Raw genomic sequence first — 23917 nt, forward strand, 5'->3', positions numbered from 1 at the left:
GGAAAAGATCCGAGGAATACGAGTTTCTATAGAAATCGACAATGGTTAGCTAACATCGATCGACAGAGCATTACTAGCATTGATCGATCGCCACTTAACTGTGTTGGTCGACATTCATATCAACGTCAGTTAGCTGTTTAGAAAAGGGACCCGAGTAAACGATTGCCATGATATCGACCGACGAGAACAAGTCGATATCGATCGACATTGCTACATCTTCCACGACCGATGACAACACGTTTACATCAATCGACATCCATTCTGGTCAGGTATATCATTCTAACTTGTTAAATTGAGTACTTATGATTTATTTACACCATAACTCCGACTAGATATACACTGGTCACAGCGTTATCTAAGTCTGGGGGAGGTTCTACTGATATTGTGTTTTAGTTATGAAAAAAAAAACAAAAAAAACAGATCCATATAGACGATTGCTCAGATCATCGACCGATGAGACCACCTCGATATCGATCGACAACGCTTCATCAACAACGATCGATTGTCACTTTATTGTATCGATCGATACTGAGCAGGTTATCGTTCTTACTTGTTAAATTTTGTACTTCTGCTTTATGATTTTCACCTTACCACCGACAGTGTTACACTGGGGACAGTGTAATTTAAGTCTGGGGGGATTACTAACGTTTATCTACCTTTATGAGTCTTATTTAAAATATTTTCAAAATTTGTTTTTATTGAGTCAAGAAGGGGGTGATGATCTAATTCGATTTATTACTTGTCATCTAAACCACTCTTTAGACCAGTCTTCGATTTACTGACTGCAGAAGTACTAGAGATACTAAAGTGGATCAACCTGTCAACTATGTTTGCACTTGCTGAGAGTGCTTGAAGGAACCAAAGCTGGCCTCCAACCTAATTTGACTTGATTTGCTTGTCTTGAGGCTTGGTATACAAGGGATCGGAATCCTCCTGCAAGTCTGAAAGGTAAACGCTCATATGTGTTTCTGGTTCCCTTCCTTCTCTCTCTTCGGCATCTCAAAGATCAAAATTATAAAGAAAAGATTGAGATGATTTCCTGGAAGAGGCAGAGGGGTAGGAGTGTCTCTTGTGACCTGATACCACTCAAATTACCCTAAGGAGTGTTACTCTCATCAAAAGAGGTTCATATGTAGTACTTAGGGATCAAATCCACAAGGAGCTAGGGAACAATTAAATCTAGTGTTTATTAATTCTAAGAGTTGTAAATGTTTAAATGAAATAGCAATAGTAACAAGCGAAGTAACTAGAAAATGTAACTTGGTTGGAAATGATATTAGATGCAGGGCCACTATTCAGATGTTGGAGATTATAATACCTATTTGATGCATGCATGATATGTTAGAGCTCAATCGCTTAATTCAATGATCAGCTGTCGCATGTTTTACTGGTTAACAAACTAGATCTCGTGTCTCAACGGTAAGTATGTCGACAACGAAAGAGTGTCGTCGATGGTCCTATTGGGACGTCGACCGATACACCTTTGCCAACGTCGATTGATAGTCAGTTGAGGACATCGATCGACGGGTTCTAGCCAAGCCTATGCGCGAGTATGATATGCCCTATTAAGATACTAAATTGGCGGTTAGCCCTCTCTAGCAGTCCTAATATGATAGATAGATGTCAGGATGGGATAACAAGGGTGCTTGAGTATGCAATCCTATGATCAAGTTCTAGTTAGCAAGGCTAAAACAAGCAATGAATACAAATCTATCATGAATATCACAACAAGGCAGATCTATAGTTTGGGGCTAATCCCACAAACCTATCTGAACCCTGGATATAATAATTGAACTACTCAGACATAGCAAAGCAATTCATAACAATAAAGAAATAGAAACTCATAGTATAGATGAAAAGAAATGAAAACAAGGAGTTCCAATCACAAGTGATCTGCTCTCCAAAACTCTCTTCTCTCTCTCTCAAAGTGAAACTTGTAACAGAAAAGGTCTCTCTGCCGTCAAAGCACTTAGGCAGTATATAATCTACTAGGTTAAAAACTTGTCAGGGCATTTTAGTAATTTGGCTTGGCCTTGGGTTTTAAGTTTGCTGGATCCAAATGTCGTGTGTCTGATGTCTCGACATTGATCGATGGTACTTGTGTACATCGATCGATATTAATCTTCCTTCGTCGAGGCATCTCCAGGTATCGATCGACAGCACTGATGTGCATCGATCGATTGTTCTTCCTCTCGTCGACCTCTACGTGGTCAGCTCGGGTGAAATGTCCTTTAAGCTCCAAAATGCTCCAAAATTTTACTCTGAAATGCACCTGAACCTGAAAACATACCTAGAAGAGTAGAAAACATTGATATATATATAGTAAGACACTTATATACCATGGATGAAAACGGGTCAAATCCAAGGTATATCACCTCTCCCAGACTTACCCTTTTGCTTGTCCTCAAGCAAAACATACAGGCAGTCTGTCTGAAAGAGGTTTGAAAATATTAGGGACTTAGGATTTTAAAGCAAGAAATCTTTTCCTCAACAATTTTGCAACCACATTTTAAAAGTCCTAATCACAAAAGCACACTATGCAATATCCTAGCTTAGCAACCATTTCTAACATAACACAACTCATCAATTCACTTATGACATCCCCTCTACTGATTTCATTTGTTAGCATAAATATAAAGTAAATGCTTTACTTTGGGAGTATCGATCACAGGATGCAAGGATTTCAGACAAGTATCTGGAGCTGCAGGTAAAAGTTAGTTTCTAGTTTCTCTCTCTCTAATTTTCTCTCTTGAGTCAAAGTCTGCTTCCATTGCAGGATCAGTGACCAAGATTGGACAGGCTTCCATGAATCAAAACTTAATGGTGGTTACCACCAAGTTCTGTTCACTTCTTTTTGACATATATCCAAGAGTTCTTTGGGAAAGCGAGCCTTGAAGATTGCCGCCTCCAAGTCCCTTTTCGAACTCTTTTATTGGAGTCTTTATGAATTAAGCCTTAATGGTTTTAGCCACCAAGTCCTGTTCAGACTCATCCTAATTAAACAATAGATCTTATTTATTTTATATATATATATATATATATATATTTTTTCAATAGACTAACTAATCTAGGGTCAAAATTTAGAGAGAGAAAATGTGATAAATAATCTACACCAGGCGTTACCTTTCAGACCTGTCTGAAGAATCCGATCCCACGTATACCAAGCCCCAAGACAAGCGGTTATGTTAGGTTTAGTGTTGGAAATCAGTTTTGGTTACTTCATACGTTTCAAGGCAAGTGTGTAGTTGATAGGTTGATCTGCTTTAGCATCTATAGTGCTATCTGCAATCAGTAAATCTAAAATGGTGCTAAAGATTGGTTAGATATTCAAGTTTAAATCAATATAAGGTTATAGTCCTTATTTTCAATAGCTAAGCATAATTTATTAAAATTCCATTTTATATAAGAATAAAATAAATTATATCAGTAAATCTCCCCCCAGACTTAAATTACACTGTCCCAATGTAACTCAGCCGGAGTTATGATGAAATAGTTCATGATGTAAAAGATGTAACAAATAGGGAAGATACATCTGGCCGGATTAGATATCTATCGATGGGTAAGTGTTACATCGATCGTCGTGTGGTTGTCTATGTCGAGCGATGTCGATGTCTCGTCGGCGGTCGATATTCAGGTCCTCCTACTTGGGTCTCCTAAATCTGAAAGAAATAAAACGAAAGTAAATAAATGCTAGCTAATAATACCAAAATAAAATACCTAATAGTGGGTTGCCTCCCACTCAGCGCTTGGTTATAGTCATTTAGCTTGACTGTGTTAGTGATTGACTATTGGGTGGAGAAACAGCTGCTTGTTGGAAAACAAGCATCCACGTCATCTCTCCACATTCTGGACCAAGATGCAATCAAACTTCTTGTGGCCTCATCATTTCTTGATCATTTGTCATCCATCTTCTTAAGTACATTGGAGATGTTCTGTAGCCTTTCTTGAACGTTGTCAATGCTGACCTGGTGCCAGCCTATATTGTCATAGGCGTATGCTGAAAGTTATGTCAATTCCTTATGAATTGACTTTATCGTCTTGTGTATCAGCTGCTCGCAGACTGGTGTAGACTCAGCATCGATCGATGCGATTAGGTGTTCGTTGGTCGATCTCGGCGAGTTGCCATGGATCGATTTCGCTCGTGTCCTGTCGATCGATGCTGATATCTGGTGTTGAGCTGCGAGTTGCCTCTGAATGGCTTTGACTTCTTTCTGTAGCCATTCTGCGTGGCTGTCTAGTCCACTGATTTTGTTGTCGAATGGAAAGTAGATGTCATCGCAGCGTTGTCGAATGGAAAGTAGATGTCATCGCAGCGTTTGTCAAATCGTTCCTCCATGGTGTCTATAGCAGTGAAGATCTTGAATGTGATCTTGTCAACCTCTGCTGCTGTGTAAGGAAGTAACTCCACAGGTTTCTTGCCATCGATCCAAGGCCCTCGTAGCCTGTCGATCGATGCTGATTTTGCCTGCAAAAACCTTTGATTAGTGATTTTATCAATATCCCTTTGGGCATGAAGTAATTGACTAGACAATTTGTTTATATATATCATGACTGGTGATATAAAGCGGTCATGCATGTCTTCGTAAGTCATCAGCCTCTCATTCATGGCTGAGACCTTAGCGTCGAGCAATGTGAAGGTACACATGTCGATCGATGTGGTTGGTTGTTGGTCCTTCTTGCGAATGGTGTCCAGATCTTGCTGTAGTAGCTCGATTTTAGTGCTTAGCCAGTCTACGTTGTTGTTGAGAGGGTAGTACACGTCGTTTATCCTTGTGTCGATGTATGAGACTTCCCATTCATCCTTGTGTTGTGCTGAACATTGCGGTTCTGCAGGGATCTGGGCTGTAGGAAGACTAACGTCGATCGATGGTGCATGTGGTGCGTCGATCGATGCTGAGGTCGTAGCTTCCTTTTCAAGTTGTTGACATAAACTCTCAATTTCTGTCCTCATTTCTGCCATACTTCTGAAAAGCTCATTGTAGCCTCTATCCAAAGGTTGATGTGTATCTTCTATCAATGATTTGAGCTCCTCTCCCAGTTTCTCCTGAGGTCCACAAATACCAAACACCATCTCATTGATTTCATCTTTGGTGTAGAGTTCTGATGCCAGTCTTGTGAGTGTGAAGGAAGTGGCATGTTCTGGAAGACAGATGTGGCTCATCAAAAAGAGATGCTCTTTCCAGTAAATTCCTGATGTCGTCCTTTGTGACAGGTATCATCTCACCAGCTACGCCTCGTGCGTGTCCACACTCATCTTTGTAGACTCCATACTCGTCCCTTTGTTCCCAAGTGAACTTTCTGGCTCCGTACATGTCAAAAATGCGGTTCCCAAATTCATACCGTCTGTCGATCGACGTCGGATCATCCTTATTGATCGACGTTGGTGTTACCCTGTCGATCGATGTCTCAGTTGTTCCGTCGATCGATGCTTGCCCTTTTGGTTGGCATGATAGATCTGGATTGATTTCTGTTGTGGCGACTCTTACGTGGTTGTTAGGATCAGTTTGAATGACGTCTGGAGTGCCACGTTGCTGTGAGAATAGGTTGTCAGGTCCATTGGCTACTTGAAGGATATCTGCTATGTCCTCTCTGGACACTTGTAAGATCCTTCCATCCAATGCACGTGCGTTGCCATCTGGGTCCCTGAAAATACCAAATTCATCAGGTGTTAGAAAACTGTAATCAATGTTTGCATAATCATTCAATTTAAAAATAGAAAGATTAGGGTTTAGAGTAGTATCGATCGATGTAGATACAGATGCATCGATCGATGGCAGAGTAATTTCTGCAGAACTTGTGTTCTTGAGATGATTGCTCTTCATGGATTTTTCTGTTGATGTAGATGGAAGAGTGTTCATCATTTTTGCTTGTGAGTCTGCTCTGGTGTGTGGAGGTGGTTTCGGGGGTGCAAAACGATTTATATAGGTATCTCTAAACCTAGTTGGAGAGGGAATATTCTCTTGCTCCTGAATTTTCGCTGCGGCGCGAATATCGATCGATGTTCCAGAACGGGTGTCGATCGATGTGAGTGGTTGTTTTGCTGGACGAGGGTGGGTATCGACCGATGTGGAGTGCACATCGTCGAACGATGTTGGAAACGTGCTGGTCAACCTATGTGGTTCGAATCTTTCATCCTGCAAAGACATTTTTATTGTACGTTCTTTCCAATAATCCTCATCGTATTCCTCTGTATGTTCCTCGTTAGATTAAGTAATTACAGTGTCAACTGCAAAACTTTCATGGAAACCACTGTCTGCCCAACTGCCTATGGAATAATCGTCATGTCCTCTCTTGCTTGGAGGTTGGAAGGCAAAGTGTTGGTAACAATGATTAGGTGGAGCAAAATGGTCAACTGGGTGCTTTACGTCGAGTGACGTGTTGTTGCGGTCATCGGTCACGGTTGGCCTGGGCATTCGGTGGACCGTTTGGTTTCGGTCCGGATAATTCGGGTTTTTGGATTTTCGGTGTTATGCTCAGAAGTACCATTCGGGTTTTACTAATTATCAGATCGGTTTTGGTTCGGTTCCTTTCGGGTTCGGTTCGGATCGGATGTAACCAATGTTTAAAATCGTCCAAAAGTATTTTTTTAAACCTTAAAAATTGACAAATGTTTTTTCAAAATATATAAATTGTTTACAAATCTAATTAAAAATTAGTTAAACTATCTAAATTAACTAAAAGGTATTCAAAATAACAATTAAAACAAACTAAAAAAATATTTTGAATATCCTAAAATATCTAAATCATCTTAAATATATAAAAACTTTAACATATTTAACTAATTTCGGATATCTTCGGATGTCGGTTCAGTTCGGATTATAACCAAACACCAAAGTACTAAGCTCATAAGTCCCGTTCGGATATTTTTGTATAACAGTTCGGATTCGATTTTGGTTTTTCCGGTTCGGGTCTAGGTAGGTACTTCGGGTTGAGTTAAAAACGCCCAGGCATAGGTCACGGTTGACTCATTGGAATCGATCGATGGAAAGGTTGGGGTGTCGATCGATTCCAAGTACTTTGTTTCGTACTCCGATTCGTACTCTGCTCCCCAATGGCATGCGCCAATGAAGCCAAGTTCTTTCCCGTAATCCACAGAATTAAGGACCTTTCGCTTAGGTCGGATGGGTCGTAGTGGATGTTGGGGTCTATGAGCGTCAGACACAATTTGTTTTTGTTCATGTCACATACAGCTCCTACTGTAGCTAGGAAAGATCTTTCAAGCAGAAGTGAAGAGTTCCAGTTAAGCTCGATGTCTAGGACATGAAAATCTACAGGGCCAAGGGCATTACCAATCTGTACCTCCAGATCTCTTATGATTCCTCCTTATCGTTTCTCTGAAAGATCCACGAAGGTGAATGATTCCGTTGAAGGTTCGATGGTCAAACCAGGCTGGTCTGCCATGATCCTAGGGAGGATACTAACTGATGCTCCTGTGTCAGACATTGAATGGGGAAATTCAACACCCTTGACTACGCATGGTATTGCAAACATCCCAGGATCACTCTTCTTCGTCAATGTGATCCTGTGTTTCATCTTTTCTCTGACTTGATGAAACATTCTCCTAATGTCCTACTCAGCTACCTTTGTTTCTCTGAAGAACATCCACAACCGGTGTGTGAAGTAAGCTTCATCAAAAGGTTTTTCGATTGGGATTCTGAGGACTCTTTTAGTGAAACCATCCATCTCCTTATCGTTAGCTTCCCTCTTAAGGTTCTTAGGAATTTTCTCATTTCTTTTCCTTAACCTTCTCCCTTCAGCTTCCTGATTTTCTTGAACTGGTTCTGGGGAACTATTTAAAGGGTTGGGTTTTGGTTCGGGTGCGTTAGCTAATGGTTTAGGTGGTAGTCTGAGTGCGTTGATATAATCATTATCGATTGAGGGTAACCGCACTCGGTATGTCACAGGTGCCCGTCGATCGATGGGAGGTGGGTTGTGACAATCGACGTCGGACTCACTCTGTCGATCGATGGTTGGCTCAACCGATCGATCGATTTTATCATAGAAAGGGGAGGGTGGGTAGCGACCGGGCTTGAGCCAAAGTTCGGTCGTTGCGTAGCGACCGAGCTCTTCCGAACGTCGGTACGACACCAGTCCATGCATTCTCGTCAAAACCTTCAAATGCTAACTCCCGAAGACCGTAGCAGGCTCAGTCCATTATCAAGAAAACTCATAGTAAACGTGTCGAGTCGGAAGACGGCCCAAAGGGACCTAAAACACGACTCGAGGCCCATCCTACGATTTTCTTAACGAAAAGCCCGTAAACCTCAGCACGGTTTACGCTTGGTCCCCAAGGAAGGATAAATGTCAAGTTTCCGCGGATAAATACGGAAGTTTTGAAGATAATTGTGAAGATCGGGAAAAATGGAATATCTCCATTTTTATGCTATGACGGCTTAAGGGCAGAAGAGTAAAAGCGTAAACCAACCTTGGAGCTAGTATATAAGGAGTCCTGGGCGAGGAGCATGAGGAGAACTTTTGGAGAGCAAACTTAGCACTTAGAGCAATTTAGGCATTTTTCCGTTTTTGTTATTTCGAGCTGCGACTCAATTAGGTTTAGCCGTCTTATGGTTGCTAGAACTAGGAATCTCGCCGACAGCTCTCGAGCCCAGGCTTATACCTTGTTGTAAACGCTCATACGAAAATTCGGAATAAGTTCTTCTTTGCTCTCTTTTTCGATTTCTTATACTTTATCGTTGTTATTCTCGTGTTCTGATTGCTTGACGTGTGGTAATTAGCAGATATACGGGTCATCTGGGAAATTAGGGTTTTCCTAGTTTCCTTATTTAAACGGAAATCGACAGTGCGAATTTTGGTACCCACAGTTTGGCGCTTGAAGGAGGGGGACATACAGATCAATCTAACCCGCAAAAGCCACCCAACGATCAGGAACGATATGCAAGATTCGACGTGCGCGAACGTCATCTCTTTCAAGGGGGGAACAACGATCGATCGAGCCAAACCTCAAAACGATCTCCTTGTCATCGAGTTGACGATTCGAGATATCGACGTCGCTAGGGTACTAATCGATACCGGAAGTTCGGCCGATATCATCTTCAAAGACACTCTCGAAAAGATGGGGATTAATCAATCCGAAGTCACGAAATGCCCAAGCCCACCGCTGGGACTTTCGGGGGAAACAACCATGGCCTATGGATCGATTAATCTCGCTGTCAAAGCCGGAACCGTGACGAACGTCACAGAGTTTCTAGTCGTTGACCGTCCCGCATCTTACAACGTTATCATGGGAACGCCATGGCTGAACGCCATGCGCGCAATCCCATCAACATACCATCTTTGCCTCAAGTTCCCGACCCCTAACGGAGTCGAGGTAATATGGGGAAATCCGAGAGTTTCACAGGTTTGTTTCGCCGCAGAACTAAAACGAAAGAGACCGGTCCTCGAGATCACTCCTAGAAAAGTGGAGAAAAAGACCTCCAGCAAAGATATGCGAGGCCAGGATTCAGCGGAACTTTTCTAGCAATCTCGCAGCATCGCAGCACTAGACGAAAAACGCGAGCCAACTTGCGAGCCCTTGGTAACGATCTGTCTCGACGAAGCCTTCCCGGAACGCTGCAATCTATAGTTGGGGCTAATCCCTCTAACCTATTTGAACCCTGAATCTAACAAGTAAACTACTTAGACATAGCTAAGCAATTCATAACACAAAATATATATAAAAACTGCATATAATAGAATAGATGAATCAATGGAGTTCCAATCACAAATCTCTCTTCCAAGCAGAAGTGAAGAGTTCTAGTTAAGCTTGATGTCTATGACATGAAAATCTACTGGGACAAGGGCATTACCAATCTGCACCTCAAGGTCTCTTATGATGCCTCTTGAGCTTCTTTTTGAAAGGTCCACGAAGGTGAAAGATTCTGATGAAGGCTCTATTTTCAGACCCAGCTGTTCTGCCATAATCTTAGGTAGTATGCTGACTGATGCTCCTGTGTCACAAAGTGCATGGGGAAATTCAATACCCTTCACCACACATGGTATTGCAAACTTCCCAGGATCACACTTCTTCTTCAATGTGATCCTTAGTTTCATCCTTTCCCTGATATGATGAAGCATTCTCCTAATGTCCTCAGTTTCCTTAGTCTCCCTGAAGATCATCCACAACCGGTGTGTGTAATAAACGTCATCAAAAGGTTTCTCCACTGGGGTTCTGTGGAATCTCTTAGTGAAACCATCCATCTCCTTCTCATTAGCTTCCCTCTTAAGGTTCTTAGGAATCTTCTCCTTCCTTTTCCTTAACCTTCTTCCTTCAGTTTCTTCATTAACTTGCATAGACTCTGGTGTAGTGTCTGAAGGGTTGGTTGTAGGTTCTGGTGGGTTTGCTAAAGGTTTAGGTGGTGGTGGTCTTAGTGCATTGATTCGGTTACTATCAATAGATGGTAATCGCACTCGGTATATGAGAGGTGCCCGTCGATCAATGGGAGGTGAGGGGAGTCGATCGATATCGGTCTCTCTTTGTCGATCGATGGCTGGCTCATGCGGTCGATCGATTTTGACGTAGAAAGGGGAGGGTGGGTGAGGATGTTTTTCTGCGAATTCTTCATGAGTCATCATTCAAACTGCACTACACTCCGCAGTTGATTCAGCAGATGACGTTGATCGATTTTTAGAGTATTCTATCGATCGATCTTCGTCATGGTCTGTCAATCGATGTGCATCCATTGACATTGGTCGACACCATTGAGATCCGCCGAAACACATGGAGCTTTCAACTTTGAAGTCTCCTTCTCCAAGCTTCTCATGCTTCACCACTTGCAAGAAATCATCATCTACGATGGCGTTCACGTGGTGTTTTGCTTTCTCAGCTCCTGCCTCTCTAGCCAAGGCTTCTTGCCTCTTTACAGTGTTTCTAGTCTGAGTCACTTGCATTTCAAGCTTCCTCACTTGAGTCCCTAAGGTCTCGATTCTTGTGTTCAGACTGTTGTAGGCGGAATCTATCTTCCCATTGATATCCACAGTGAGTTGTTGTTGTCCTTCCAAAACTCTGTCAAGCATTGCTTCAATCTTGCTTTCCTGAGTCTGTGGTGGTGGATTCTGGTAGTATGAGTTTCCATAGCCTCAGCTGTTGTTGCTGAAAGGTTTCTGAAATTGTGAACTATGGTTACTCCTCTGACCATTGCCATAGAAGTTTTAGTTTCCACCCTGGTTTTCAGACCTCTGAAATCCAGTACCTCCAATGTAGTTCACATCTTCTTCTTCTTCAATGTCTACAGCCTCTTCTTCTTCAGCTGAGCAGACCTGCTTCCTAAGAAGCTCATGAACTACATCTAACTTTGCTCTAACTTCGTCCATCTGCCCCATCCCTAGGGATGCAACAGACTTCTTCATTTCAAAGTCACTGTTCTTGGTGCTGCTGCTGTTTGCTAGATTTTCTATCAGTTTCATAGTTTCCACCGGATTCCTGGTGTTGAAGTTTCCCTCACTAGATATATCAAGAGCCATCTGATACCTCAAGAGGATACCTCTGAAGAAAGTGCTCAGCAGTTGCACTTCATTGAATCCGTGGTGTGGATAATCTCGCTGGAAGAACTTGAATCTGATCCACGCAACTTTGAAAGACTCTCCATGTGATCCGCGTACCATTAAAGTCAACCAATGAGAAAAAGCTTTATTATTTTGTTTTCTTTTTGCCAAAAAGCTTTTTTTTTGTCAAATGCTTACTTTACTATTTGTTAATTAGTCTAATATTAGTTATTATTAGTAGCTTACACAGAAATTTGATGTAGAATTCGTTTATAAATTTGTATGTTTGATTCAAAAGTTGAAAAGTTTTAAATTTAGATTTTATGGTTCTAAAAAAGAGTCAATTAGCTTAAAATATATTGAAAAGTAGGAAATTAGTTATCTACCCAAAACAGTAAAAAAAAAAAAGGCAAGTGGCTGTAGATAAAAAGCATGTAAATGATTATTACACCCTTGATATCAGTTTTAAGTCTACTAAATAATAGACGGATGATAGTTTAAAAAGCGTTGAAAAGAGGAAATGGAGAGAGAGAAACATAGATAACGGTGGCCTTTTAGTTATAACCGATTTAAACAAAATTCCATTTTTTGAGTTTTAAATGATTGGATCAAATGCTACATGTGAGATATGCATTTTAAATGAAGAACAGCAAGAAAAGTGCAACTTTTGTTGGATGTCAAAGACTCAAAGATCTATGATGAAAATTGCAAAAAATTTCCACGCAACTGAAAGAAGAAGACAAACTATTTACTGGTTTGCAATTTATTATAAATTATTAAAACGTACAAAAATGGTTCCTCTCAGTCTTCGAACGCGGTAAAAGATGCCTTTATTAAGTCAGCTTTCCACCAAACTACGAAACACAATTGGTATCCTACGTAAATTGATTAATCTATACCAACATCTCCATAAAACTGAAATAAACATTAGAACTACTCCCTGAATCCCTGATACATTTCACATTAGATATATAAGATACATTAATCGTTATACAATATTATATATAAATATATATATTTAGACATCAAACAATTAATGTAAAAGACTAAACCGAAAGATAAACTGTTAATTATTAAATATGTCGGATAAAAAAATGTCTACGCTTTATTAAATATGTTATCCGTATAAAAATAAATCTACACGAATAATTTAAAAATACACGATAAGTAATTTTTACAATATTTCAATCTTTCAAAATATTTTACATTATATATGACGGATAGGTTAATTGTTATACAATATTATATATATTAGCCATCAAACAATTAATTTAAAAGACTAAAACAAAAGATAAATTGTTACAAATTATTTAGATATGCCGGATAAATAAAATTTTATATGTTATTAGATCTGTTAGTCGTATAACAATGAATTTAAAAGGATAATTCAAAATACATGTAAAAATAAAGAAAACGTTATATGATATTAAATATGTTACTGGGCTAACAATGAATTGCGAAAATCTGGATATACGGTTAAATCTGAATATTGGCTGGCACAGAATGTATTAACACCAGCGGTAGAAAAGGAATTGTAGAACCAAGCATCAAAAAGCTCCACGTCTTCGCTTGGAAGATAAAGGGGCCGACCAAGATATGTCATCTTATTTGGCAACTATTAACTGGTCATGTGGTAGAAACGAGGAACTTAACAAGACGTAATATGAGGTGTGACAACTATTGTCCAAGATGCGGAGAATTAGAAGAAACTGTGACCCATGCATTTTTTGAATGTCCGCCTGCTCTTCAAGTCTGGTCATTATCATCGACTCCAACAAGCCCGGATATATTTCCAGTATCAAGCGTCTACACGAACATGGATTATTTGTTTTGGAGAAAGAATAGCATCATTGAGCCAGAACAAGATAGGGATCTTTATCCCTGGTTGCTATGGTATATTTGAAAAGGCTAGGAACGACAAACTCTTCAGAGGTATAGATAGAGATCCCTTGGAGCTAATTCGATATGCAGAGAGTGAATGCCAGACCTGGTTTAATGCTAACGATGTACAACCAGTGGTACAAGATAATATTTCTGAGGTAGACCAAGCCATAAGCTTGGGTAACATATGCTTGTTAGATGGATCTTGGACATCTTCTGCTCACATTAGTGGCTGCGGCTGGGTATGGATGGACGGCGCGGAGAACACTCAACTTATGGGAACAAAGAATTTCACTCGACTCGAATCAGCCTTGCATTCGGAAGTAGAAGCATTGCGGTGGGCAATGGAGAATATGCTTCAATACTCAACATGTCAACGCTTCGGGACAGATTGTAAGGAGCTGATTGCAATGATAAAAGATCCACATGCTTGGCCAAGCTTTGCAACAGAATTGGAGAGGATAGAGACGCTACAGATATGCTTCCCGGAATTCAGCATCATTCATGTTCTACGGGCGCGAAATCAGATTTCAGATTTTCTAGGTAAGACAGCAAGATCCTTCCATAGGGAGTTATTTTTTATTGGTTGTTCTATTCCGATTTGGTTACCCAGACCACCTCAAGCTTGAGTAATATAATGGTTTTTTGACGTCAAAAAAAAAAAATTGCAAAAATCAATTCACAAATACGTATAAAGTGTTAATAATTGTTTCATGCTATTTGATATGTTAGCATTTTTTCAAGAAATGGAAAACTAATTTTAAGTATATCCGGTTAAAATCATTTTTGTCAACTTACTTATTTTATCATAAAACCATTAAGAACAGAGGTACAAAGCTTGATTACAGACCCAAAATGATGAACATGGTCTGAGATAATATAGATGAGAACATGTGTTAATGTGTTGAAAATAATAGTGATGGGGTCAACACTGCTATGATAGGAAGCCAGAACTTTCTTCGGTTTCTCTGACTTCCACTATGTAATTTTCATCCATTGAAATCTCCGCCATAAGCTTTGAAGAGATCTATTGTGAAGACCTTTTGCTAAAGAGAGAGAAACATATCACATCTTCTTATCTACTCCCCTTTTATATTATATCACTAAAACATCTTGTAAATTTCACAAATCAAAGTGATTCAGTCACCAGTCGGTGTTCTGAAAAAGATGGTAATTTTTTTTGAGAAGAAAAAAAAAGATGATGATTTTCTTTGGACAATCGTCAACAAGTCTCCACGAGGCTTAATCACCAAAGTGTAACGACCCAATTCCGCAGGTCCAGCATGGCCCAATCAGTTTACTGGAAACCCTAGGTGAGTTCCTATTTAAACAGAGCCAGCCTATTATTTTATTCAGAAAAAGTCTAAGGCGTCGAACCCTTGCAGATTTAGAGCAGTCGAAGAGAGATATTGGTGAACTGTCTCAGCCACCATCGACTGAGATCAGATCAGCCACGCCACCGCCGTCTCACCCCCTAGGTAATCTGCAAACCGCCTTTTTCGATTGGTTAAGTGTTGGCCTTTTAGTAAATTGACGTTGGGTTTCTCGCGATTTCAAGGCCACCATTGCGTTTGTGACGTTGAGACGAGTCCGGAGCAGGAGTTTCAGCCCGAGAACCGCCGCGACGCGCCCACACGCGCAGGAGGAAGTGTCGCGCGTGAAGCTCACGCGCCTTCATCCCCGCCGGACATTCGCCGGAGCCACCGCAGCCGGCCACCGTCGTTGGCCGCCGCCGGCGACCGGTCCACGGCGACTCGCCGGTCGACTCGCCGATAAGTGGGTGACTCGGCCGAGTTGACTCAGCGAGTCAAGCCGTTGACCAGTCAAGCCGGTTTGGTTAGTCAATTAATTTTATTTTTGATTTAACCGACCGGTTATTGGGAATTGGTTTGGTTTGGATTAAACCGAATAGAAATCAATATTAATCTGGTCCAATTGAAATCGAATCCGGTTAAGGAAAACCGGTGGTTCAATTCGATTTCAATTTGGTCAAGGGTTGACCGGCTTAGGGTAGAGTAGACCGGGTTGACCTTTGACCAGCGGGTTGACTTTTTGACCAGATCGTTGGTTATCCGTTTTGGACCGTTCGAAGGGCGTTCTGACTCGATTTTTCGCCCTGATTTCAGATTTAGAGTGTGTTTGAGCAGTTGGAGTTTATAGCTATCACTTTTCCACATTGCTAAGGTGAGGGTCTATTCCGTACATCCTGTACCAGTGTAGAATTCTCTCTATCGTAGTTTAGATTTCGAATCATGATCCGTCTGTTTGAATTGAGTCTTGATTGTTAGTTAGTTCATTCATTGTAAAGTGGAACTAGGGGTCTAGAGGATTCAACCGTTGATTGGATTGTGTGATGTCAGTAGGGACTATGTGCGCGGGCGGGGGCTCAAAGATGTCTGGGCTAGCGACGCTACTTTGGTTGTGCGGGCAGGGGTTCAGAGACGTCTGGACTTGCGATGCTACTTGTGCGGGCGTGTGATGCAGAGACGTTTGTATCATGGACGCTACTTGAGAGGGCGGGGGTACAGAGACATACTGTACTAGCGACGCTACGTATTATATATCCATATGAGGAGATGCGGGGTGTATGGACTAGCTTTATGCTATCATCGCATTGTTTGGTTTGTGTGACGCGCTAGGCGTCGTGTGTGTTCATGTTAGAGCTAAACTTCCATACTGGGAGTTCTATTTACTCAAGTCAGTGGTTTGCGTGTTTAGCATTCCCATACCTCACGGAGTAACTCACCTGTTACTCACCCCTCCTATTCCTTTTCCCTTTCAGGTGAGACTGGCGAGCAGGAGTGATTGCTATTGGATTGGTGCTTTGGGAGTTCTATTTCTTTTATTTTCAGACTTCCGATTTTATGACTTTATCGATATTTCGGGATTTATCTATTTTATCGCATTTATGGTTATTTATTGGATTTATGACTTTGGAGTTGACTTTTGAGAAGTAATAAATGGAGATTTCAGACTTTTTATTTATTTAAATTGTTTCGGAAAATACGGGTGTTACAATTTGGTATCAGAGCGGGGTTCCGTCCCGGCTCTGACCCGGGATGGCGATTTGTGGGGACTCGGTTTTTAATCGGTTTTAGACGATTTTTAAAATATTTATAGGAATATGGGGATTTTAAAAATAAAAGTAAATAGCACCTTTTTGCTTGGCATTATGTCTTGAATCGTTAGTGTTCAGTTTCGACTGAAGTTAATTGAGTTGTTATTTCTTTCAGATGCCGCCGCGTAAGAGAGTTGCTCGCACTCAGGCCGCTAGTGCTTCTCGAGAGGGTGGAGATGAGCATGTGCCGCCACCAGTTCCACCGATTGATCAGGATGCCCTTAGGCAGATGGTGCAGGATGCTGCCAGACAGGCCGCACAGGAGGCAGTTCAGAAAGCTGTCCAGGAGGCTGCTAGAGTAGCTGCACAGGAAGTGGTTAGGCAGATGGCTGCAGCTCAGCAGGGTCAACAGGTTCCGCCAGTTCAGGCTCAGGGGCATCAGCAGTCCCCTATTCAGCCGGTTCCACCAGTTCAGGTTCAGGGACAGCAGCAACCTCCTATCCAGCATGTTCCGGGGATTTTCCAGGTCCACCACCAGCGCCACGTGTTCTTCCTGGGCAAGTTCCTGAGGTTGTGCCACCCGTTCTTCCAGAGCAGGTTCCTGAGGTTGATGAGACGCTTATGCGGGTAATGAGACAGATGAAAACTGTAGGTTTGGAGACTTTTGAGGGAACAGTAGACCCTGGAGCGGCCTATAAGTGGAAGCATAGGTTGGCTTCGTGTCTGCAGACAATCAATTTTCCGTTGCGCCTTTGTCTTAATATAGCAGAGTTGTATCTGCGTGGAGATGCATTGGTATGGTGGGATGGAGTGCGATCGATGCGTGATGGCGACATGGCTTATGAGGATTTCCTCATTGCATTCGACAAGAAGTACTTTCCTAGAGAAGCGTTGCACCAGAAGAGGAATGCTTTTGAGCATCTGAGGCAGGGTACTAGGAGTGTCAGGGAGTACGAGCGAGAGTTTTGCCAGCTCCGCTTGTTTGCTGGTAATCATTTTGATGGAGAGGACTTGATCAGGAGGTTCTTAGATGGTATGCGAGTCGATCTCCGTGGCAGGTGCAGTATGGTTACTTACACCAGTTTGGAGGATCTGGTGGAGAAGGCTGTTGTGCAGGAGGCATGTATTGCAGAGGAGAAAAAGTACTCTAAGGCTCCACCTAAGACTGGAAGGACTTCAGAGCCACAAAAGAGAACATGGGAACAGTTGGGAGCACCTAGTTGCGACAAGTGTCGTCGCCATCATTTTGGAGAGTGCATCATGTGCTTCAACTGTGGGAAGATGGGACATAAAAGTAGGGATTGTCGGAGTAGGCCATTTGGTGCGCGGGGAGTAGCACCAGCAGCACCAGCAGCATCAGCAGCACCAGCAGCGCAGGCAGCACCAGTAGCACAAGGAGCGCAGGCAGCACCAGCTGCAGCATACGCACCAGGAGCTTGCTTCACTTGTGGCCAGTTTGGCCATATCTCCAAGTTTTGCCCGACTAAAGGGCCTGGGGCCAAGCGTCAAGCCATCACTCCGCGTGTTTATGCTCTAGGAGAGGCCAATGGAGCTGAGCCAATAGCCGGTATGTATTTTTATCATACCCGTCTGTTTTTGAGTAATTGTGTTTTGATGGATATCATGTGAGTTAGAAAAAAAAAAAATTTTGTGTGTAGGATCGGTTTCTGTTGGAGGTGAGGTAGCTCACACTCTACTCGACACAGGAGCTTCTCACAGCTTCGTGAGTTCGCGTTTGGCTAAGTCTTGGCCTTTTCGAGGTGTCTTTGAGCCGAAGGTTAAGCAGATTCGGACGGCCGGTACTGAGAAATTGGCAACCACTGGCGTTCACTGAGATGTACCAGTCCTACTGGGAGGAGTCGACTTCATAGGAGACCTAGCAGAGATGGAGATGGATTACTACGATGTCATACTTGGGATGGATTGGCTGTCACGGCATCGAGTGGTGATAGACTGCATGCGAGCGAAAGTTAATATTCCTAGAGGAGATGGGAAGATCACATTCCAGTGTCTCCAGGCTTACCGTGGAATTTCTGTTATTTCCATGTTGCATGCTGAGGACTTATTGGAGAGAGGAGCAGAAGGATTTCTGGCGACTATTTCGATGGTTAAGGAAGATGGACATCCTGAGTTACAGGATATTCCAGTGGCTGCAGAATTTCAGGATGTATTTGAAGCCTTAAAGGGGCCACCACCAGCCAGAGGAGATGTTCTCAGTATTGAGTTGGAACCAGGAACGACACCGGTTTCACGGGCACCATACCGTTTAGCACCAGCAGAGATGGCTGAACTGAAGATGGAGTTGGAGGAGTTATTGAGTAAGGGTTTCATCAGACCTAGTACTTCACCGTGGGGAGCCCTAGTATTGTTTGTGAAGAAGAAAGATGGGAGTTTCAGACTTTGTATCGACTACAGAGGTTTGAACAAGGTGACCATCAAGAATAAGTACCCGCTTCCCCGTATCGATGAGTTATTGGATCAGTTGCAGGGAGCTTCATGGTTTTCAAAAATTGACTTGGCATCGGGTTACCACCAGATTGCGATAGCTGAGGAGGATGTGCGGAAGACTGCTTTCCGTACCCGTTATGGACATTATGAGTTTGTGGTGATGCCATTTGGGTTGACGAATGCACCTGCAGCATTCATGAAGCTTATGAATGATGTGTTTCGCGAACACTTGGATAAGTGTGTGATTGTTTTCATCGATGATATCTTGATCTATTCTCGGAGTAGAGAGGAGCATGCAGAGCATCTGCGGATTGTGTTGGATAAGCTCAGGGAGCATCAGCTGTTTGCCAAGCTGAGTAAGTGTAGCTTCTGGCAGAGGAAGATTGGATTCTTGAGTCACGTAATTTCAGAGGCAGGAATTGTAGTAGATCCGGAGAAGATTACTGCAATATCGGAGTGGCCTACACCTATGACCCCCACCGAGATTCGTAGCTTTCTAGGTTTAGTAGGATACTACAGGAAGTTTGTGAAAGATTTTGCTAGTATCGCGAAACCGATGACACGGTTAATAGGCAAAGACACCAAGTTTGATTGGACGGATGCTTGAATGGAGAGTTTTATTGAGCTGAAACGGAAGTTGACAGATACGCCAGTGTTGGTACTACCTAGACCAGGGGTACCGTATGAGGTTTATACAGATGCGTCAGGTACTGGTTTGGGTTGTGTATTGATGCAGGATGGTCATGTTATTGCTTACGCATCACGTCAGTTGAGGCCTCACGAGGTCAACTACCCTACTCATGATTTGGAGTTAGCAGCAGTTGTTTTTGCACTAAAGATTTGGAGGTCATATTTGTATGGAGAGAAAGTTCAGATCCTCACAGACCACCAGAGTCTGAAGTACATATTTACTCAGGCGGACCTAAATCTGAGACAGCGCAGATGGATGGAGTTGTTAGCAGACTACAACCTGGATAGTACGTATCATCCAGGTAAGGCCAATCAGGTGGCAGATGCCTTGAGTAGACGCAAGAACGATGTTTCAGGAACCAAGGAAGTTCAGGAGCTGACTGGGATACTTGCTAGTCTCAGATTGTGTTCAGTTACCGCAGAGGGAGAGACTGTTGGTCTTGAAGCATTGGAGCAGGCTGATTTATTATGGAGGATACGCAGAGCTCAGGATAGTGATGATGCTTTGGTTAAGCAGATTGAGATCGAGAGTATTGGATATCATATAGCTTTGAGCGGGATGTACATGTATCGGAACCGAGTCTGTGTGCTAGAGGACAAGTTGTTAAGGAAGGAGATTTTACAGCAAGCACATAATTCGCGTTTTTCGATCCACCTGGGAAATACCAAGATGTACAGAGATTTGAAGCGCTACTACCACTGGCCTGGTATGAAGAAAGATGTGGCTACATTTGTATCGCAGTGTCAGACGTGTCAGATGGTTAAGGCTGAGCATCAAGTGCCTAGCGGGTTATTGCAGAACCTCCCGTTGCCAGAGTGGAAATGGGACATGGTTACTATGGATTTTGTGACTGGACTTCCGATAACCTTTGGTGGGAGGAATGCTATTTGGGTGATCGTGGATAGACTTACCAAATCTGCTCATTTTATAGCTATCAAGAAAACAGACGGAGCTGATCAGTTGGCGCAGATTTACCTTCGAGATATTGTGAGATTGCATGGAGTTCCTGTCAGTATTGTATCAGATCGGGATACCAAGTTCACTTCTACATTTTGGAGAGCATTTCAGAAGGCGCTTGGGACAAAAGTTCATATGAGTACAGCCTATCACCCGCAGACAGATGGACAATCAGAGAGGACTATTCAGACACTAGAGGATATGTTTAGGGCTTGTGTCCTGGATTGGGAAGGAAGCTGGAGAAAGTATTTACCTCTAGCAGAGTTTGCTTACAACAACAGCTATCATTCGAGTATTGAGATGGCACCGTATGAGGCACTTTATGGTAGACCTTGTCGTACACCACTTTGTTGGACAGAGGTGGGAGAGCGGCGAGACTTAGAACCAGCAATGGTTCAGGAGACAGTGGAGCACATTGAGATGCTCAAGACTCAGCTTAAGGAAGCCCATGACCGGCAGAAGAGCTATGCAGATAAGCGCCGTAAAGACTTGGAGTTTCAGGTAGGAGACTTAGTATACCTGAAAATGAGGACATTCCAAGGAGGATCTAAGACTCGGAAGCTTAAGAAGCTTAAGCCGAGATATATGGGACCATACCCTATTATGGAGCGGATTGGAGCAGTGGCTTACAGATTGCGGTTATCAGCAGAGTTGTCAGATTTTCACGATGTGTTCCATGTGTCAGTCTTGAGGAAAGTTGTGAGAGAGCCAGACCTCATTTTGCAGCAGCCACCCAATGATCTTGAGAAAAATTTGTATGCATCTTGTCAGCCAGTTAAGATTTTAGATCGGCAAATGAAAGCCGTTCAGGGGATGATGACCAGTTTAGTTAAAGTTCGTTGGGAGAGAGACGGGATTCAGGAAGAAACCTGGGAGGCCGAGACTCAGATGAGGATTGATTATCCAGAGTTTTTCCAGGACAGTATTGGACAGTCGGTTCAGGAGCCGAATTCGGGGACGAATTCTCCATTGGTAGGGGAGAATTGTAACGACCCAATTCCGCAGGCCCAGCAAGGCCCAATCAGTTTATAGGAAACCCTAGGTGAGTTCCTATTTAAACAGAGCCAGCCTATTATTTTATTCAGAAAAAGTCTAAGCCGTCGAACCCCTGCCGATTTAGAGCAGTCGGAGAGAGATATTGGTGAACTGTCTCAGCCACCGTCGACTGAGATCAGATCAGCCACGCCACCGCCGTCTCACCCCCTAGGTAATCCGCAAACCGCCTTTTTCGATTGGTTAAGTGTTGGCCATTTAGTAAATCGTCGTTATCTCTCTTACCATTGGGTTTCTCGCGATTTCAAGGCCACCAGTGCGTTCGTGACGTTGAGACGAGTCCGGAGCAGGAGTTTCAGCCCGAGAACCGCCGCGACGCGCCCACACGCGCAGGAGGAAGTTTCGCGCGTGAAGCTCACGCGCCTCCATCCCCGCCAGACATTCGCCGGAGCCACCGCAGCCGGCCACCGTCCGTTCGCTGCCGGGAAGCCGTCGCCGCATTGCCGCCGCCGCCGGTGATTTTCCGGTAAGCTACCACCGTCGTTGGCCGCCTCCGGCGACCGGTCCACGGCGACTCGCCGGTCGACTCGCCGGTAAGTCGGTGACTCGGCCGAGTTGACTCAGCGAGTCAAGCCGTTGACCAGTCAAGCCGGTTTGGTTAGTCAATTGATTTTATTTTTGATTTAACCGACCGGTTATTGGGAATTGGTTTGGTTTGGATTAAACCGAATAGAAATCAATATTAATCTGGTCCAATTGAAATCGAATCCGGTTAAGGAAAACCGGTGGTTCAATTCGATTTCAATTTGGTCAAGGGTTGACCAGCTTGGGTCAGAGTAGACCGGGTTGACCTTTGACTAGCGGGTTGACTTTTTGACCAGATCGTCGGTTATCCGTTTTGGACCGTTCGAAGGGCGTTCTGACTCGATTTTTCGCCCTGATTTCAGATTTGGAGTTTGTTTGAGCAGTTGGAGTTCATAGCTGTTGTAGGCACAGGAGGGGTAACCCACGAATTGATAGAGGTTGGATCCAAGCTACAACCTGAAAACAATGAGAACCGATTTTTATGAGTTTTTAGAGTTTTATAATGCAAACAAAAACAAATATGAATATGAATCAAAATGATAATATGAATAAAAACAAATAGAAAAGGGATAGATTGATGGAGATGGGATCTTTGTTGCTGGATGTGTATCACTCTCAACAAGGATCAATGGATGGGAGATGAATGAGGATGGAACCGGTCTTGCTGGATGTGTATCACTCTCAAGATCGATTAATGGATGGAGATGGGATGATGGACGCCACAAAGCTCTGTGAAAGGAGGCTTTGATAAGTCAAGTTGCTCCAGAGTTGTTTCTCACACACTCAAAAGACTTAGAACAATAGTTTTGACAAAACTAGAAAAACTGAATAATTCATAATACTTTCAAAGATGGGTGATTTACAATGAAACAAAGACTAGAGCTTTATAGGCTCGACCAAAGACTCTCTAACAGTCATAAAATGACATAAGGAAAGAAATAAAAATCGAAATAATAAACTTGGAAGCAAAGGAATTGATGGCTCCATGAAAACTAGCCGTTGGAGGCTTTATGATGAGAATCTTGGCCAAATGAATGTAGATGGTGTTCTCCTTGTATCTGGACGGTTTGAGGGGATAACTAAGCTTCCTGGGAACCTTCTTGATGGTTTGGAGGGTGCTGAGGTCATGCCTAATCTGAAGGAAAAAGAGCTGTTGGAGCTGGATGGCAAGAAGCTCCAAATAAGGCAAGTTGGGGTTAATGAGGATCCTCCTGATCCTATGTGGGCTGGTGCATGGAATGAACTTGTCTGACTCTTCTGGACCATTGGATGGACTTCCCTAATGCATAAATAGATCTCCTGGTCGCCAATGTCTGGTTTCAAACTGATTGAACCGGTTAGCTTCCAATTGAGGCAAGTGTAGAACTGGTTTGACCGGTTTTGGAGATTGGATCATAACTTCATAATTCCGGGGCCATTTCTCCTGATCTTGGGCTTTCTGAAAACCTGAGAGATCCCTCTTGAATCCTATAATGGGCTTTGGTTCAGGCCGCTCCTTCCTTGGGCTGGAATCGCCTTCTAAAGTCGGATACTCGCAGATGGACGAGCTGGAAAACCTCTGACTTGTAAAATTCATAACTTCTTGCTCCGTGAATAGTTTGGCTCGATTCCAATTGGGCTGGACTCCTTCTTGAGTTTGGAATCCAATAAAATTTGTTTCATGTTGAAAGTCCTTCTGGTTGTAGAGATATACGCCTTGGACTGAACCTCAGTCGCTGGTACCTCCTAGTTGGCCGGTTTGGACGGTTTGGTGAGACTCTAGTTGAACCATGGATTTCGTGACCAAAACAATAGCTATCACTTTTCCACATTGCTAAGGTGAG

The 23917-nt window shown here is 42.9% G+C and overlaps 1 protein-coding gene across 2 annotated transcripts in view; it reads right to left on the reverse strand.

The window, feature by feature from the left end:
• Positions 1 to 9172: 9172 nt before the first annotated feature.
• Positions 9173 to 23917, reverse strand: part of LOC103848260 — a 19126-nt gene continuing 4381 nt past the window's right edge. Inside the window, exon 2 of one of the 2 annotated variants that reach the window (XM_033285407.1) lies at positions 9173 to 11810. In XM_033285407.1, the coding sequence (XP_033141298.1) occupies positions 9754 to 10572 (819 nt within the window). In that variant the 5' untranslated portion in view covers positions 10573 to 11810 and the 3' untranslated portion in view covers positions 9173 to 9753. The remainder of the gene's footprint in view (positions 11811 to 23917) is intronic. The other variant, XM_033285408.1, reaches the window with a different exon arrangement.

This window comes from Brassica rapa, chromosome A02 (genome assembly GCF_000309985.2).
Source record: "Brassica rapa cultivar Chiifu-401-42 chromosome A02, CAAS_Brap_v3.01, whole genome shotgun sequence".
Classification (NCBI taxonomy): domain Eukaryota; kingdom Viridiplantae; phylum Streptophyta; class Magnoliopsida; order Brassicales; family Brassicaceae; genus Brassica; species Brassica rapa.